The sequence below is a fragment of the Mesocricetus auratus genome, unplaced genomic scaffold (assembly GCF_017639785.1).
Source record: "Mesocricetus auratus isolate SY011 unplaced genomic scaffold, BCM_Maur_2.0 Super-Scaffold_100008, whole genome shotgun sequence".
Classification (NCBI taxonomy): domain Eukaryota; kingdom Metazoa; phylum Chordata; class Mammalia; order Rodentia; family Cricetidae; genus Mesocricetus; species Mesocricetus auratus.
Window position 1 is genome coordinate 54,140,462 of NW_024429192.1, and position 20,197 is coordinate 54,160,658.

General features: G+C 36.5%; 1 protein-coding gene across 13 annotated transcripts in view; it reads left to right on the forward strand.

Annotated features, from left to right (window-relative positions):
- The window catches only part of Stxbp5l (syntaxin binding protein 5L), a 241,517-nt gene that overhangs the window by 61,168 nt on the left and 160,152 nt on the right, over nucleotides 1–20,197 (forward strand). For 9 of the 13 annotated variants that reach the window (XM_021227995.2, XM_013114406.3, XM_013114408.3 and 6 more), the window contains exons 4-5: nucleotides 5,227–5,308; nucleotides 11,367–11,467. In XM_021227995.2, coding sequence (XP_021083654.1) covers nucleotides 5,227–5,308; nucleotides 11,367–11,467 — 183 coding nt within the window. Of the gene's footprint in view, nucleotides 1–5,226; nucleotides 5,309–7,716; nucleotides 7,800–8,239; nucleotides 8,860–11,366; nucleotides 11,468–20,197 lie in introns of those variants that run through there. The other 4 variants (XM_040750831.1, XM_021227998.2, XM_021227997.2 and 1 more) reach the window with 3 other exon arrangements.

The window sequence follows — 20,197 nt, forward strand, 5'->3', positions numbered from 1 at the left end:
AACATCTGATCTTCCATTCTTCATGATTCAGTTCATTTAGTAGTCATGCAACAGTTTTGTAGTTTTCTTCCTCTTATGATATTATCTGGAAATAGACACAATTTTAATTCCTCCTTTCCCATATGCATGCTCTTACTACTACATCTAGTGTGATATTAAATCGAAATAATGATGATGGATCTTTGACTTTTCAATATGTGAAACTGAACAAATTATCCTTTTACTGGTCAGACTGATGTATAGATTTTCCTTAGATGATATTATGTGAAGAAATTTGTTTTCCTAATTTACTGGAGATTTTATTATGAAAGAGCTCTCATATTTTGTCAGTAGCCCTTTCTATATCTATAAAAATTGTTCTAAGTTAATTGGATGAACCATATTGATTTTTCAAGGTTAAACCAACTTTGAATTCTTAGGACAAATTCTATTTGATTACAGTACATAATTCCTCTTATACATTGGATTTAGTTGATTAAAATTTTTATTAACATTTGTGTTCAAAAAAGATACTAGTCTGAAATTTTTATTTTGATATCTTTGTTTTATTTGTTATCAGAATGTTATTTTCATAAAATTTCTCAGAAAACTAGTTTTCCTTTAAGTTTTCTCTTGAATTTTGTAAAACTGGTGCTTTAAAAAAAAAAGAAATGTTTTATAAAAGTGACAACTGATGTCAAAATGGCCTGGCATTTCCTTTGAGAAAGATTTTCTGATTAGAAGTTTGTTTCATTAGTTGATATGTTATTGATTCCTACTTTTTGTATAGTTTGTGTTTTATCAAGACTTCTATTCCATTTCATATACTTCGTAAGATTAATTGGTGTAATATTTTTCATATTTATTTTTGATTTCTAATGACTTATGGTAATATCTCCTCATAGGTCCTTACACAGGACATCTGTGTTCTTCTTGGTAATAAGTCTGGAAGAATGTTATCAGTTTTAGTAAATATTTTAAAAATCAATTTTTTATTTTATTTTATTTTTTTTCTTTTTTTATCATTTTTTTATTTTAATTTTAAATAGCTTGTTTTACATGTCAATCCCAGTTCCCTCTCCCTCCCCTCTTCCCGCACTCCCCTTCCCCCTCCCTCCCACCCTATTGCCAAATCCTTCCACATAGGGGATATCTAGAGTCTGTCATTTTACTCTTGGTAGGGTCAAGGCATTCTCCTAAGAGTCCAGGCTGAGAGAGCATCTCTCTTTGTGCTATAGGCACATGAAGACAGTTTGTATACCAGGGATAGACACTGATCCACAGCTCAGGGCCCCATAGGTTGCCCAGGCCTTCTCACTGACACTCACATTTGGGGGGTCCAGATCAGTCCCATGCTGGCCTCCCCACTGTCGGTCTGGGGTCCAAGAGCACTCCCCTGTTCAGATCAGCTGTCTCTGCTGGTTTTGCCAGCCCATTCTTTGCCAATTTGCTCATCACTCCTCTCTCTCTGTCACTGGGTTCCTTGGGTTCAGTTCAGTGATTAGTTGTGTGTTTGCCTCTGCTTCCATCAGTCACAGGATGAAGGCTCCCTGATGGTTATAGACATCAAGTTCATTATCAGGAATGGGCATTCGAGGTGGTCCCTCCACTATTGCTTAGCTTGCCAATTGATGTTATACCTTTAGATCACTCGAGGTCACTCTGGTGCCTGATTTGTCTTCGATCCTATGATTCCCTCTTCCCCCTATTCTACCCCCACCCCCTCAACTTCCTGTTCCCCCATGACCAACTCCCTTCCTCTTTACCCCCTCTATTCTTCCCAGGTCCCACTCCCCCCCACCCCTCGCCGTGTTCCCCATCCATTCAGAGGATCTTGTCTCCATCCTCTTCTCTTGGGTACTATGCATATATGCATATCTTTTAGGTTCTTTCCTGTTTCCCAGACTCTCTATCTGTGGAAGTGCAGACTGGCACTATCCTGATCCATATCTAAAATCCCGATGTGAGGGCGATCTGGCTGCTACATCTGTCACCCCATTGATCGCCAGGGTTGATTCGGCTGATCTGGCTGGCTAGGCGGGTGTCCCCTTCCTCCCTCACCACTCCATGTGTGTCCCTCCCGAAGCTGCACACTGGGTCGAAGAGGACGACCTTCCCTGGATAGAGGAGGACCGGTCTTCGGTCAAGGTTATACGAGTAGCTGCGCTCCCCTGCTAGAACCTCCAAACAAGCTCTCAAGGTCCAATTTTTTATTTTATTGATTTTTGTTGTTGCTCCATTTAACTGATTTCTCTGCTTCCCTTATTTCTTTATTTATGCTGCTCTAGGGATTAATTTACTTTAAAATTATTTCTCTAGTTTCTTGTTGAGTAGGTCTGGAGGAGAGGACTTGGGGAAAGGGAAAAATTACTAGAATATATGAATTCAAAGTTCTTCTAAATTTTCTTCTAAGTCTAAAGCTTAGGTAGTTAATTTGAAGTACTTCTGTATTTTCTAACAAAGTTTATTAAAAAGTCTAAAATTTCATTAAGTACTGCTGACCCTAACTCTAACCTCTCACTTTTGATACAATATATTTTATTACTATAATTTTTTGTAATTATGTGAAGTGATTATCTTAAGCCTTGGTAATATTTATGTTCTATATCCTAGTTCGTCTTATATCAATATCTTTCATTTCTGTATTTTGATAGTATTTCATGGTATATAATTTTTGCAGTTTTTAACTTTTGGTTTTTTGGGACAGGGTTTCTCTGTAGCCTTGGAGGCTGTCCTGGAACTCGCTCTGTAGACCAGGCTGGTCTCGAACTCATAGAGATCCACCTGCCTCTGCCTCCCAAGTGTTGGAATTAAAGGCATGTGCCACCTGTCGAGTTTTGCAGTTTTTAACTTTTAATCTATTTAGCATATTTGTACACACACACACACACACACACACACACACACACACACACACACACCCTGTATTGTTTTGTTCTGCCTTTTGGCAACAGTTCATGTGTTAACAGCCTAGCTTGTAACTAACTATAAACTCTAGGCTGGCCTCAAAGTGCAACAATTCTGTCTGAGCTTTTCAACTGCTGAGATAAATGGCAGCAACTACTGTATCTGGCTCAGAGGGAGTTGTGTAGACATTGTATAGTTTGACGATTACTTTTTTCTCTGATCTGACATTTATTGCATTCTAATTGGAGTATAATTTCTATTTGTTTTCAATGGGGAATTTATATGGTTCATTTAAATCTAAGGTCTTGAAGTTTGTTTTCTAGTTCTCTTACTAGATCTGTTTTTCTCCCCTTTTCTATTTGATTGTGAGTTTTAAAAGCTGGATTTTACCTGCTGTCAGCATTCCTTAGTTCTTTGTGTAGGATTCAGGCTTGTTGGGTTCTGCCCCCACCCCGACCCCTGGTCTTTTATTGTCCTTGGAGTAAAGGTGAGGGGAAAATCATGTAATTATAATCTCTACACAAAAATAAAAGACATAATTTTAAAAACTGATTTCATTTGACCTCATTGGTAGATATATCATTGACTAATTAGGTTACTTATATAGCCCTGCTTTTGACGTGGTACCTGTTATGGTGGAAGTTCCACACGTGGGCTTTTTCTAATTCGGTTTGATTTGGTCTGATTTGGATTACTGCATTGGTGATGAGGCTTACTGGGGTGCAGAAACTTTTCAGTAGCAGAACCACTTTTATCCAGGAGATGACTTTTCCTCACTATCTAGACAGCGTTTTCCTTAGTGTTTTGCATGACTGTTTCACTTAGGATGGTGGGAGCATGAAACATTCCTGGTCTCACTTAAACACAAGTTCCTTGTTTTGTTCTTCCTTGCTATGTTCTTTATCTATTTTTGGTGACGTTTGTTTGCTTTTGGTCTGGTTTGTTCAAGAAGCATGTTATTTCTTCCTTAGTGTCCCATCTCTCCACCCACCTAGTTTCAAATAGTTTCCACAACTCTAGTCCCTGTTCCACACTTACTCCACTCCGTGGTACTTTCCTACAGATCCTTTTTACTGTGCTTTTGGGCCTTGTGGATTCTCCTTGTTCTTATCCTCCCTCACTTCATTCTGCCTTCAGCAAAGGGGCCCGCTAGGCTTCATAGCCCTCTAGTGTGGCCTGGATATTCTCTATAGAGTACCCGGAACAGTGAAAAAGCTTACAGCCTCCCTACAGTCTTCCATCATTCCTTACCTTTCTCCTTTGTTCCCTATCTGACTTAGAGGTTAACTTTATATATAAACTTCTTCCTTTATAAGGAACTACCATCATTCCTTATTTGATATGCAATGTCTGAAAACTGTAGTGTTCATGAACGTAATTACATCAATGTTGCTGATACTTTTTAATTACTTGGGTGAGAGGATAAATCTACCCCATTTCTTCTCTATGTCTGGAAATAGAAGTTTTCATGCAATATTTTTTGTCTTTAAGAAAATAAGCAAATGATAAATGTACATAGAAATATGTCATTTGATAAGGAATACATTAGTAAAATTTGTTTTGTGGTGTTTTATTTTCTTCCTTTCTTATAATCTTTCATCCTTTTTTTCTTTTCTCTTTGTTGCCTCTTAAACTTGTAGGTTTCTTTATTTAAGCTGAAAAATATATTACTGTTATTTCTCACCTGCCTTTTAAATTGTATTTTTCTATGTAGAAACTATTTTATATACCATACATTAATCTATTTCTTTATAACCTATTTTAAAATATTGTTAGAAGGGCTTTGTATATACCAATATTGCTAACATATTTAAATATATTAAATTGTTTTGTGTCAATTGTCTATGTATTCCTGGCTGTTTTAGAACTCACTATGTAGATGATGGCTATCCTGGAACTCACAGAGATCCTCCTATCTCTGCCTCCCAAATGCCGAGATTAAAGGCGTGTGCCACCATGCCCGGCTTACATATTAAGCATTTTGTGTTTTCATTTATTGCATTGTAATCTTTTAATTGTTTGAATCTACTCTGGGAAAAATGTTTAATTAGATAAATATTTAAAGAAATGAGATGTGTCTGAATTCTCAACTCTTGTTTAACTTTAATGGGAAGGAAACTCCTCCCTCCAGATGTTTTACTATAATTCTTCTCATCGTTAGAGTATTACTCAATTATACTGTATAATTAAATTTGTGTAAAGTAAAATATTTCAATTATTTTTTAAAAACAATAACAATGAAGAATTAAAGCATTAGTTGCGAAAAAAGTCAGATTCTCCTTTACTTTTTAACATTTGTGCTAATTCAAATGCTAGAATCCTTGACTTGTGTTGTGTTAGACTTGGGAGGCCTGGTGTTGACTGTCACTGCCAACATGAAAGTGGTGCAGCTGTCTTGCAGCTCCAATTCCTGATCAATGAGGTAAGATTTTTTTTTTACTATTTCAAACATACATGCACAGAGTATTTTTGATTGTTTAAAACACAAATATGCCCACACTTGCACTCACAGAGTATTACAGGTTGAGTATTCCTTATCCAAAACAGTTGGGTCTAGAAAGTCTGTGGATCTTGGATTTTTAAATTTGGGAATATTTGCATATATATTGGGACACCTTGGAGAAGGGAACCACATCTAAATATTAAATTCATTTATATTGTGTGTATACTTTATACACATAGTTTGGTGGTAATTTTGTATAATTTTTTCAATTCTCTTATAGTTTGAATTTAACCACAGTAGATCAGGTATAGAATTTTCCCTTTGTGGAAAAGTTTAACTTTTGGAGCATCTAGACTTTATATATTTGGATTGTGGATATTCAACTTGTAGTTTATATAGTTCTTTTTGATATTATGATTTTAGATGTTTAAAATACATCTGTATACATTATTACTAAAATTCATGTTTTTCATATTCCTATATTAAATTTAGATCTTAAATTTTAAGAAATATTACATTTAAAATCTAAATTTAATACTACACTTAATAAGAGAAAACATTTTATCTATCAGAAGATTCTTTTATTGTGACTATATCATAATTTTAAAAATTATTTAATATTTTTCTAAACCATTGAGCTTCCTTTCTACTCACTCTCTTTCCCTAATTTAAATATTTTGCTTGTATCTTCATTGAAAGCTTATTATTGTTTACCAATAGACTTTTATATGTATAATGCATACATCTTTTATTTGTATTCATGTATTTATCATTTATTTCATACACACTTGTTGTTTCATGTATGCATTTTCTTTGTGTCCATAGGTATTTTAGATGATTAGCTTTCTAAATTTTTAGAAACAGAATATGTATTTATAAGGCTAAGAAAGTTTGTAGTTCTTACTTAGTTGAAGACAACTTAAAGTCATTTTATCTCAAATTTCTCCAGTGGCTACTGCCATTGTGTGCAGCTCTTTTATGTTAAATGAACCAGTCAGTATGACAACCTGTAATGATGGTAATGGCAAATGTTGACTTTACTTGTCTCAGACTTTTTCAGAGGGTGATGATAACCTTTTTGGCTGAACAGTCAAACATATTTCTTCTTGTAGGCAGTCTTGAATGAGTATCATATAGGGAGGAAAACAGGAAAATAGAAAACATTAGTATGATAGTCACTATGATCTGAAGTGTTCACCTTTCTCTGTTCCCTTGCTATTTTGTAGTTCTTAGGAGAGGGATCTCACGTAGCTTTTTGCCTTCTGCAGCTGGCATGGTTTGTTTCTCTGTAGTTTGCTCTTGTGCTATTGAGGTTATATAACTAAATAAATAAAGACAAGCTTCAATCTCCTTTCTTTGTTTTCATTGTCTATCATCAACTACCTACCCTGATGTACCCCATAATAATTTCTGGACTTTTCTCCATATCTCCTAGTTCCTGACTCTACGGTTAGTGCTCCTTATTTACAGGTTTACATTTTTATGCAGATCATCAGAAGTATTACTGGTGGAAGTTCATTTTGCTTCTGTAAATGAACTGTAGGCATCCTGCTAGTGAACTTACTTTCATTTATATATTTGGTGGTCCATTGATGTTGCTATATCCTAGTCTTATCACAGACCAAATAACTGATTTTCTTTATAGCTTAATCAGATGTCACACAGAAATGTTATTCAGTTTGTGCTGTTATATTTTAATTTTGTTGTCCTTGGCATATTGTTTTGTGTTACAGAAAATTATCTATTATAAATCATGTTTTAAAAATTTCAAATTCAAAATTTAATAATTTCATCTTTCTATTGTTACCTTTTCCCAAGTGAATGTCTCCCTCTCTCAGAAATAAGATCATTATTCTGTACTGAGCTAAAAAGTTGTAGTTCATTAAATATCTTCAAGAAATATTAATAATTTTAGGATACCTAGAAATCATCTATGCATTTATAAACATTCATCCACACAAATATAAAATCTTCAAAGCATACATGAGGTAAATGTTATTGTGTGATGTAAAATAATTTGAGTTCATGTTAAAATATATATTAATGTATACCCTTTGGGCATGTGTATTTACATATATATGAAATTTATATAAATAATAATGAAAATATTCTGATTATAATTTGTTATAAAGATATTCTTATGTGAGACACAAATCCCAGATATATGAGGTAACGAGAAATATTGTGGAATACTATACTGGCTAGCCTTATATTAACTTGACATAAGCTAGAGTTACCTGAATTGAGAGAACCTCAAATAGAAAAATGCCTCCCTAAGATTCAGCTGTAAGGAATTTTCTTAATTAGTGATTGATAGAGGAGGGCCCAGACCATTGTGGGTGGGATCATCCCTGGGCTGGTGGCCTTAGGCTCTATAAGAAAGCAGATGTGCAAGCCAGGAAAGCAAGACCATACCCAGCTCCCTTCCATGGCCTCTGCATCAGCTCTTGCCCCCCGGATCCTGCCCTGTGTGAGTTTCTGTCCTGACTTCCTTCAATGATGAGCAGTGCTGTGGAAGTGTAAGCCAAATAAACCCTTTTCTCTCCAGGTTTCTTTGGTCATGGTGTTTCACTGACTAAGAGAAGTTGGTATCAGCATAGTGGGGTACTGATGTGACAGACCTGATCATGTTTTTGGGAGGACTGTGGAAGAACTTTGATCTAGAAAATCCATTGAGTGTTTAGAACTCAGTGGGATGTTCTGTAGGACCTTGGAAAATAAGACTGTTGAGAGCAGAGTGGAAGATGGAGGCCTGATCTGTGAAGTTTTCAAAGGAAGTTTAAAGACTATCAGGGCTGTTTGCTCTTTTGAATTTAGAGTCTGTCATTCTGGTCAGCTGGGGCTGAAGAGTTGGTCATGATTAACAAGAGACCAGCACCATTGAAATGAAACCTTTGTGCTACTGGCACAGTTGATGCTGATTAGCTGGAGCTTAGAAACTAGTGATTAAGAAGAGAACAGCATCACTGAGGTGAAATCTTCCAGGAAATGTTTCCTAAGAGTTAGTACACAGAAGCTGTATTACTGAGGAGGGCAAGGTTGTATGTTTCTCTGGCAGCTGAATTTGGTAGTGTAAGAATCACCCAGGTGGTACTGGTTTTGAAGCCTTGAAAGAATCATGGAGAGCAGCCACCACACTGGGAGAGACCAGAAGAGGCCATTGTGAAGGCGCAGCCTCAGTGGCAATTGAAGGCCAATGACTGAAGGGGTCAGGCTGAGTTGAGTCTTGGCACCACAAAGTGAGCCTAAGAGAGGCTATTGGTGACAGTGCAGCCCAGTTGAAGCAGAAGTTTTTGAGATATCAGTATCATGGAATAACCACCACCACCAGCAGCAGCAACAGCAGTGGAGCAGGGAGCCAGCCGGAGTTCAGAAGACAAGCTGTGTGTGCTGCAGAGGGTGGAGCCTGAGAAGTGACCAAAACCCTTTGGAGGAGTTCAGAAGACTGTGAGTGCATCCCAGTCACTGGATAGTTGGAGTTTGCTTTTGCTTTGATTTTGTTGTGACTGCCCTGGTTCTTCCCTCTTGGAGTAAGAAAGTATTTAACTTATTATTTTTTTTAATTTTTTCTGGAGCCCAATTGAGAGACTTTGGATTTTAAAGACTTTGGATTTTAAAAGATATTGGCTACTTTAAAGAGACTGAGGTTTTAATGTGTTTGAACTTGTTAAAACTGTGGGACTTTTAACATTAAGTTTTTTAATGTGAAATCTTGGGGACAATTAAGAAAGGAAGGGTTGTGGCCTAAAAGTGATGTGTTTGCGCTAACAAACGTCAGTTGTGCTGGCTAGTTTATGTCAACTTGGCACAATCTATGATCCAGCTGTAAGAAATTTTCTTAGTGATTGATGTAGGAGAGCCCAACCCATTGTGAGTGGTGCCATTCCTGGGCTGGTGGTCCTTGGTTCTATAAGCAGGCAGGCTGAGCAAGTCATAGGAAGCAAGCTAGTAAGCAGCACTTTTCCATGACTTCTGCATCAGCTCCTACCTCCAGGATCCTGCCCTGTTTGAGTTCCTGTCCTGACTTCCTTCAGTGATGATCAGAGCTTTGGAAGTGTAAGCCAAATAAACTCTTTTGTCTCCAGGTTTTTTTGGTCATGGTGTTTCATCTGAGCAATAGTAACCCTGACTAAGACAGGTACAGTATAGACAGTTTCTGATCTGCCTGGTCCGCTGTCTTTCAGGCCCAAATAAATACACAGTCTTAGTGTATAAACTTTTTGGCTGATGACTAGGACTTCTTTTTGCCTATCTCTCTGTTAATTATTAACCCATTTCTATTAATCTGTGTATCGCCATGAGGCTGTGGCTTACCCGTTATCTGGCATGTTACTCCTTCGGCAGCATGGTATCTCTTGGCCTCCTCTCTCTGTCCTTCTCCTCTCTCCAGCCTTCTCCTGGGCTGGTAGCCCCAACTATACTTCCTGCCTGGGTACTTGAATCAGTGTTTTATTCATCAACCAATAAGAGAAATAAAGTTGACAATTTAAAAATATGTTTTCATATGGACTATAAATGAGAATGTGCATGTGACTGAGGTTGTAAACTGTGAAAGATTGCTTGTAATAAAGTTGTTTGGGAAATATATAAAGTACTTTAGGTATCTCAAGATCACCATGTGTCTGCCAGATAACTATTAGAGAACACTTAGTACTCGAGTGTAGCTTTAGGTGTTATTTCAGTGAGAGAGATACTTGTATAATAAAAGTTCTGACATACTTAAGATGACCTTTGGATGTCTGTGTGTGTGTGTGTGTGTGTGTGTGTGTGTGTGTGTGTGTGTGTGTGTGTATAAAGCTAAAGTTATATGTGACAGTTATCTGTACATATGCTCTCTGCTACTTTCAATGGTGGAACATATTCTATTGTATTTGAGATAGGAATTGATGGTAATAAGGCAAAGGATTTTAGTATTTAGTTATGCTTCAAAGTGAAGAAATAGCATAGGTGTTTTTTATATCACAAATAAAGCTTTTTAGGCTGTAAGTAGCAGGTCAAATTATAAAATAATTTTAAGAAACCATACATAAATTTTAGATGTAAAAAAATAGATTCAAAGGATAAACTTTTTTTTTTTTTGGTTTTTCGAGACAGGATTTCTCTGAGGCTTTGGATGCTGCTCTGGAACTAGCTCTTGTAGACCAGGCTGGTCTCGAACTCACGAGATCCACCTACCTCTGCCTTCTGAGTGCTGGGATTAAAGGCATGTGCCACCACCACCCAGCTCAAAGGATAATCTTTTATGACCTGTATCTGATTAATGAAACTGGGCTGGCTATTGGCTTCCTTATGAAGTTATATATTTATGTAAATAGTAGAAACAAAGATTTTAAACTATTTTCATAAAGGAAATAAAAGAAAAGCCCTTTAATAGTCATAATGATGTCATCCTAGTTTGCTTTTAACTGCTGTGATAAACACATGGCCAAAAGCAACTTGGAGGGGAATTGTTTGATTTCATCTAACAGGTTGCAGTCCATCAATTGAGGGAAATCAGAGTAGTAACTGCATGCTACAGGGCAGTAACTTGAAGTAGAAGCCATGGAGGAATGCTACTGATTGCTTGCTCCCTCTGGCTTATGCTCAGTCAGGTTTTTCATATGACCTGCGACTACCTGCCTAAGGGTGGGCACTGCTTATAGTTTCCTGGGCCCTCCTACATCTACCAGCAATCAATAAATACGCCCCAGACATTCCACACTGTGGATCTGATGGAAGCAGTTCCTCAGCTGAGGGTCCTTACTCAAGTGACTCTAGATTGTAACAAGCTGATGATAAAACCTAAGCAGTGAATGTGGTATATTGATTATTCCTCTCTAGTAGTAAAAGGGTATTTTCTGAACAAGTCCTCCTGACCATAAATATGTACTAAGTCACTTGCCTCTCCAACTCAGTGTTCTTAAACTTTCATACTGTAATTTTTCTTTTTTTTCTAGGTTACTAAACACGTATCTATTCAAGCAATGTTAGATCTGTAAATTTGTTGTTTCTGTTGTCCTAATAAGTAAGCCGCAAACTTGGTCTTCTTTTGTCACAGGGCGCTTTGGTTAGTGCGAGTTCAGATGATACACTTCATTTGTGGAATCTGAGACAGAAAAGGCCAGCCATTCTTCATTCCCTTAAATTTAACAGAGAACGGTAAGAGCATAACAGAATAACTGCTATGTGTGACAGAACTGTTTTTCGATAAAATTTTGTGCTAGGTTGACAAACTTTTTGTTTTTTTTAAGTCTATGCTATTGGAATATTTTTCATAGAAAATGAATAATTGGGATAGATTCAGCCATTTATGAAAATGTGAAATATCTAAACCTTTTGTTCTCTAGGCTATCAAACATCATTTCAGCAATCATATTTTCTTTTCCCTGGGCTATGGCAATGAAAACTTAAACCTAACATTATAAAACTCAAGTAAAAACAAATTTATTTTACATATTTTTATTATTTCAGATATCTCCAGCGTTCCAACCTGACCCTCTTATCTAAATACTTTTTAGCAGTAATATCAGCTCTAATTAAACACTGAATTTTAGCATTGCCAAAGATGGTACTTGGATCAAAATTGAGTTTCCCTTATTTTAGAATGATTATAGCCAGGGATTTATTTGAATGCAAACAGGAGAAGTTATCTTATTTGTAATAAATCGTATCACATTTTTATATGTCCAGCGTTGGATTCAATTAGGCCTAGACATGTGCACATCTACTTATAATCATCAGTGATCAAGTAAACACTGGGATGTACCTTAACTATGTAGAGTAGTCTGCTACTCCATGGGAAGCAAGCAGACTTTTTGTAGTAAATGAAAAAGCACACCACAGGAAAATTTGATGTTAATGGTAAGAAGAGAAACCTTTGAGAAGTAATTTATACAGACTGACACCATTCAAACCAAGATAAACACTGGAGAAAAGCAGTGTTGACCTAGAGACCAACATGGTGTTGATTTTATTGCATGATAATGGTTGGTAAGTAATACTGCTATTTTGGCAGAATATGAAAAATATGTGTTTTTATGAATATTAGAAAATAGAAGGGTAGCTATATGGAAATTCCTCTTTTTCCAGTATTTTTCATTTTATGTGCATAATATGTGAGGGTTAAATCATTCAGTTTAAATATTCTGAATAAAATTTATGAGTACTGTATCTCATTACTTTATTGGCATCTTTATATCTAGTATTTTTTGCAATAAGAAAAATTAACACTTAAGAATTTACTGCTGGACAGTGGTAGCATGTGCCTTTAATTCCAGCACTCAGAATGCAGAGGCAGGTGGTGAGTTCGAGGCCAGCCTATTCTATGGAGCAAGTTCTGGGACAACAGGGCTACACAGAGAAATTTGGTTTTTTGTTTTGTTTTGTTTGTTTGTTTTTTGTTTTTGTTTGTTTCCTAAAGTTAGTCAAGACTTCTTTGGATTAGGCTGATTATTTTTCTACTTTATATTGTAGAAGAAGTGGTTTTCATGAATACTGCAAAGATACAATGGGCCAGGCAGTACCAAGTGTATGGTGGGCTGTCTTATTTTAAATATAAAACAAGTAATAGAGTAAAAATGTAAGGATGTTGAAAAACTATAAGACCAGCTCAGAGGTGCTATACTGCCATACCACTAAAATAATTCCCTATTCAGATTGTTATGCTGTTAGTCTCTACCTGTTCACAAGATTTCTTTGAGGGAGGGAATCTGGGAGATGATTCAGTTGGTCATTCTGGGGTTGGAGAAGGCAGATACCTGAAGCTCATTGCCCAACCTCTGGCCTCAAAACATATCCATGAACACATGCACACCATGTGCATACATGCATGTATGACACACACAAGATTTTTTTTCTCTTTCAACGCCTTGAGTAAACCTCACTGTTTACTTTTCTGTTGATGGACAAAATATATTGTCATTTTCTTGTTTTTTATTTCCTCACTATTCAGACATTAAAGGTAATATTATGGTCTCCTTTATGACTCTCTTGAAAGGAAGACATATTGATGATCATGATTTCAAGTTATATATATATATATATATATATATATATATTTATCTTAGTTGGAGTGAATTGGTTAGCAATCTAAGGAACAAGCTGGCAGGCTTGGTACAAGTTTACATCCTGGGAACTCTGAAAACATTATTTTGTTTTAAAGGACTTAAAATTTTTAATTTTTAAAATTTATGTGTATTAGTGCTTTGTGTGCATGAATGTCTGCACACCATGTACATGCCTGGTGTCTATAGAGGCTAGAAGAGGGTGTCAGATCCTCTTGGATTGGAGTTACAGATAGTTGTGAGCCACCATAGGTGTTAGAAATCAAACCTGGGTCCTCTGGAAGAGCAGCAAGTGCTTTTAACTTAACTTGAATAATATCTCCAGCCTCACACTGTTTTATTTTAACACCTACAAAATACATAGTATTTATTTTGAAATGATGTGTATGTGCCATCATGTGACTTAAGGTATGCTTATATCTCCTGATTCTTGGGTTCCTTTCAAATACATTTTAGAATGAAACATGTAAAAGCTACTTTTTTTTTGGTTTTTCGAGACAGGGTTTCTCTGTGGCTTTGGAGGCTGTCCTGGAACTCTCTTGGTAGTCCAGGCTGGTCTCGAACTTACAGAGATCCGCCTGCCTCTGCCTCCCGAGTGCTGGGATTAAAGGCGTGTGCCACCAACTTTTAACGTGAGCCAAGCAATGACTAAAACATCCACATTTTAATCATATTAACATTCTTTGGTATCACTGGTCATAAATTTTTGTAACATTAGAGAAAGCAGAGTGTTTGATGTGTTTTGTAGATGAAATTCAGTATATAAACTATGATTTATAGACCCTTAAATTATTTGAACCTATTATGTCAATTCACATTTTCTGTCTGTGGTGTTCTACCAGTTAATTTAGCCCAAATATTTCCAAAGAATAGTAACTAAAGGGAAGGAATATTTTACTAACAACTATAACAAAAAATCTAGAAAACTTGCTTTACTAGAACAATTTGAACTGTTTTTATGTTTTAAATTTCTCAAATAATGTTTATTTGGTTTGATATTCAAAATATACAAGGTTACATATACCAAAGAATGTTATTCCTGTCTCCTACATGGCATGAGTTTCCAGGCTTTATATATATATTTTATTTTTGTTTGTCCCATGTCATCTCTCAAACCTTCCATTCCCCACTGTATCCTTGTGTCTGCAATTTTTCCCTCTTCTATTTTGTTCTTTTGTCTTTTCCATCCCATCCATTAAAATCTTTCCCCCAATCACATGGTTCCCTTCCTCATTTCCTGGCCTTTACCTCTATTTATTTCCACCTAGATGCACATATTCAACAATTAGAGGCTAGGATTTGCATATGAGAGAAAACATATGTGGAGGTTTTGGTTCTCTCTGAGTCCATTCCAGATGTTCCCATCCTCTCCTACAATCAAGTTCCAGCATCCTCCTTCATTACCAATGGCTCTACAGAAAATTTCAGCACCATGCTAGTTCTGCTGAGGACTTTAACTTCTTGTACTGAAGCTTTATGGGATTCTCTGCTTATATAGCAATATAGATGTCTGTTACTAAATTACCCAGCCTCTACTGTATAAACTAATTTGACAGACCCTTTAACACATGCACACATATGTGTGCGTGTGTGTATATTCTATTGGTTCTGTTCTCTTAGAGAACCCTGCTTACTATTGGTGGCTCTCAGAACAACTCATTGGAGGCTTCACAAGGGAAGTATCTACTTTCAGTCTTATTTTGTTGTTGGCAACATTTAGGTATCTTGCGAATTGATGGTGGGCCTTGGCTTCTTACTGGATGTTGGTTAAAAGCTATGTTTTGGCCGGGCAGTGGTGGTGCATACCTTTAATCCCAGCACTTGGGAGGCAGAGGCAGGCAGATCTCTGTGAGTTTAAGACCAGCCTAGTCTACACAAGCTAGTTCCAGGACAGGCTCCAAAGCTACATAGAAACCCTGTCTTGAAAACAAACAAACAAACAAACAAACAAAGCTATGTTCTTTTTGCCATATGGTTGTTGTATGAGAGACTTTTCTTGGGGAGACACAGCACACATACATCTGCTCAACTCAGATAGAAAAACTAAAAACTAACAGTTGGAGCAAAATTCAACTTGGTGAACCAAACAGTTGTTACTGGGGTTACTAACAGGAGTATGGGAGAAGGGTTATTTATAAGGGCAAAGATGACTCAAAAGAGCAGCTGTCTCACAAAAAACATGCCTCTCCCCCAGAAACCTATGGAAGTTGAATTCCTGGAGCTCAGTTCAACCCATCCAGGAAACCTCTCTATAGCACAGCTGATGGAAACAACTCACCTCCCAGTGCTGTCTCTTCTGAACCCCAGATGTACTGTTTAACTCAATAATTTTGTCAGTTATGAATTCCATGTGAATGGAATTATGTAGTAAATTTTTGAAGACTAGATTTTCACCAAGTATATTTTTTGGAGGTTCATCCAAAATATCAATAATTTATATATTTTTATTTTTAAATAGTATCTCACAGTTGTGGTGATACATTGCTTATGATCTAATAAAACCACTGGAGATCAAAATGCAAAGCTAGCCACAGCCATAGAGCCAGGCAGTGGTGATACATATCTTTAATCCCAGAAGCCACACTAACTAGCCATAGAACCAGGAGGTAGTAGTACACACCTTTAATCACAGGATTTGGAAGACAGAGGCAGCCGGATCTCTGTTAGTGCAAGGTCACAATGAGCTGCATTCAATTGATCTAGTTGAAAAGAGAAACAGTTCACACAAATGTGATCCTAGCACTTGGGATCACACACCTTTAATCTCAGCACGAGGGAGGTGGAGACAGGAGTAATATAGCTGGGCATAGAGGAATATAAGGAGGAGGAGATAGGAACTAAGGGATTGCAGTCAGGCTTGGTGGAGAGCAGTGCAGTCTGCATTGCACTCTGAGGATTCGCGAAGAAAGGATCACCCATTTTTGGTCTGAGGTAGAAATAAGAGGTAATGGCTAGCTGCTTTGCTTTTATGATCTTCAGCTTGAACTCCAATATCTGTCTCTGGGTTTATATTTATTTGTGTTCCACACAGTATTAATGGCAATAGTTTTAGAATATCTAGATTGGTTTTAAATTTTAGTTTAAAAAATTTTCAGTGAGTATTTGTATATAAGTATCTTTGTGATCCAAGTTTTTCATTTCTCTGTCAAAATTATGCCCAACAATTCAATTGCTAGTTTTATGGTGATGGTTTTTTTGTATACAAAATATTGCAATTATTTCCTAATTGAATATTATTCTATATTCCTACAAGCAACATAAGCAGACATCATTTCTCCATACTCTAACTAGAATTTGGTCTTATCACTGATTTTTATTGTATAAGTAGTGACTCGCATTGGTGTTTTAACTCGCATTTGCCTAATGGGTAGAAATATCAATCATCTTTGTATGTGTCCATTTTATAGCCTTAAGTCTTCTGTGAGTAAATGCTTATTCATGTATTTTCATTTTCTAACTAGGTTATTATTTGTTTGTACATGTTCTTTTTAGGTTCTACAGGTATTTTATTGGTCATGTTATTTGCAAATATTTTCTGTTTTTGGCTTGTCTCTTTTCCCCTGTAACAAAGTCTTTCACAAACATAGTGTTTAGTTATAGTAAAATCCAATTATTGTCTAGTCTTTCTAAGTTTCTTTGATCTAAAAGGTAATTGTTTTTCTATTTTAAAAAGGGTTTTATACTTTATGTCTATAATTCACCCTAAACATTTTTTGTTTGTTTCACATATGGGTTTATAGGTCAAGATTTATTTTTAACCTGTGACTGTCTAGTCACTCCACTGTGTGTTGAAAACACCCTTCCTCCATATAATTTTTTTTTACTTTATGAAAATACAGTTAGCTATATTGTCTGAGTCCATTTCTGGAACCCTCATTTCTGGAACCCTCATTACATTTCCTTGATGTATCTGTTCCATGGCCAACAACACCCTTTTTTGATTACTGCTTGCCTATCTATCTATCTATCTATCTATCTATCTATCTATCTATCTATCTATCTGTCTATCTATCTATTAATCTATTTATCATCTATCTAGTAAATTTAAATTTGAACTTAGTGGTTGCTCCTATTGTTTTTTTTTAATTTCAGACCAAGCTACACAACTGTTACATATATGTAGAGGGCCTAGATCAGTCCCATTCAGCCTTTCTGGTTGTCTGTTCAGGATCCTTTAGCTCCTATGATCCCAGGTTAGTTGAATCTGTGGGGTTTTTTTGTGATGTCCTTGACCCCTCTTGGCTCCTACAGTCCTTCCTTCCTGTCTTCAGCTGGATTCCCCCAAGATCTACTTAATGTTTGACAGTGGGTCTCTGCATCTGTTTCCACCAGTTGCTGAATGAAGCATCTCTGATAACTGTTGGACTAGGCATCAGTCTGTGAGTGTAGCAGAACATCATTAGGTATCATTACATTGACCTCCTACCCCCTCTGGTTGTGTTTGGTTCTATCCTAGGTCTCTGGGTCAACCAGCCTCTGGGTCCTGGTGGTCCAGTCATTGTCAGGGTGGTTGTACTCACACTCATGGCATGGGTCTCAGGCAGAACCATTCATTGGTTGGCCACTGCCACAGTCTTTGTACCACTCTTACCCCAGCACATCCCATAGCAAGACAGACTACAGGTCGAAGGTTATGTGACTGCATTGGTGTCCCAATCCCTCCATGGGCACAGGAGATGACCAGTTCAGGCTAAGTATCCACTACTGTTGGGAGTCTTAACTGAGGTCATCCTTGTAGATTACTGGGAGTTTCTCTTGCACCAGGCATCTACCTGACCCAGAAATGCCCTCCTTTTCCAGTTGGTTTCTCTTCAGGACTTACTAAAATATTATCATCAGTTACTTTTCTCATTGCCAGGACAAAACATCTGACACAAAGTAACTTAAAGAAAGAAGGGTTTCTATGGAGGGATACTCTCTCAGCCTAGATACAGAGGGGAAGGCTACGGTCCTGCCACAAATGATGTGACAGACTTTGATGATCCCTCCGCCCCATGGGTAGCTTCACGGTCTCTGAGGAGTGGATAGGGGTGGGATGCGGAGATGGTGGCGAGGAATGGGAGGACAGGAGGGAGAGGGAACTGGGATTGATATGTAAAATAAAATTGTTTTTAATTTAAATTTAAAAAATTAATTTAAAAAAAGATGGAAGGGCTTATTTCAATTTAGGATTTGAGGATATAGTCCATCATAGTGGAAAAGGCGTGGCAGCAGGAACATGAGGGAGCTGGTCATTTGTGTCCACAATCAGGAAACAGGTAAATGCTGGTGCTTAGCTTAGTTTCTTCTCTCTTCCTTTTTATTCAATCTGGACCCCAGCCCAATGGAATGATACCACCCACCTTCAGGGTAGGTCTTCCCTCCAGAGGCATGTCTTTTAGGCAGTTCTAAATTCAGTTAAGCTAACCACGAAGATGACAGACACCTCATAAACTTAACCCATTTGGCTAGAACTAACCCTTTCAAAGTTTATCAACACTATTCCAAAAATTTGAGTTTGTTTTGTAATTTCCTTATATACTTTTCTCACTTGTATTTTATGTAACTATAGAAGATATCAAATCTCTCCTCCAAAGTAAGATTGTTCAGACTACCAATTAATAAAATCGTTCCTTGCTTTGATATCACTACTTACCCTAGCACACTTGCATGCTATGCTTTTCAATTATTTTGTTTTGTTTTGTTTTTCGAGACAGGGTTTCTCTGTGAAACAGTCCTGGCTGTCCTAGGATTCACTCTGTAGACCAGGCTGGCCCCGAACTCACAGAGATCTGCCTGCCTCTGTCTCCTGAGTACTGGGATTAAAAAAGTGCACCACCAAAATATTTTACTAATCCAAAATATTTTACTAATCCAGGCACCATTTCCTAGATGCAAACTGTAGTTGATTAATAATTTTAAATGTAAAATATATAAATAATGCATAAATTGAAATGTATAATACATGGATGCTATAAATGAATATATGATAATATCATGTATAATTTTGTAGTCCTTGATTATAGGATGGAATTAATTATTTTTATTGGATCTAAAGGCAAGAAAAAATTCCTTTTGGTTTGAGTCATTATTAAACCAACTTTTCTTAACTATATACTTACTAGTTAATACTTCTTTTGAACAAAAATTCAGAATTTTCCATATATCCTTAATTAATACCATTTTTACATAAATTTTCACTCTATGGTACCAGCATGCAAAATTATATGTCAAATGTATAATTAAACACCTTGATATACTTCTTAGAGTAGACAAGAAAATGATCAACTGAAACATTTTCCCTTCTGATAACTGCTTTTACTTATAGAATATTAACCTTTTTAACAGAGCATGCAATCATTAGCAAGTATAACACAAAATGCTTGCCTTACAAATGACCTCTTTGGGTTAAATGAAAAATTATGGGACATTGGATGATTAATTATTTTAAGAGAAGATAAAAACTCAAGTAAAAGGATTTGGCATGGTGATGCACTCTATAGCCCAAACTTCTGGAGTGTAGGCAGAAAGATTGCTGTGAGTTTGAGGCCAACCTTGGATGTTTTATGAATCCATCTCAAAAGACCTAAAGAAGAAAACTAAATCAAGTAATGATCTGTAAGACATTTGCCATTTAAATTGTAACAACAAAATAAGTTTAATTATTTAGGACAGAATGTGTGCCAGATTTTATTTGTATATATGAATTAAAATAAGACTATCACTCAGTTTTGACAAATGTTCTCTTAAATTTTAAATTTCAAAGGACTGAAGATGTACCTTATAAGTTTTGTGTCTCTGGCTTTTAGATATGGGTACATATTAAACATGAAGTTTTATTATATTA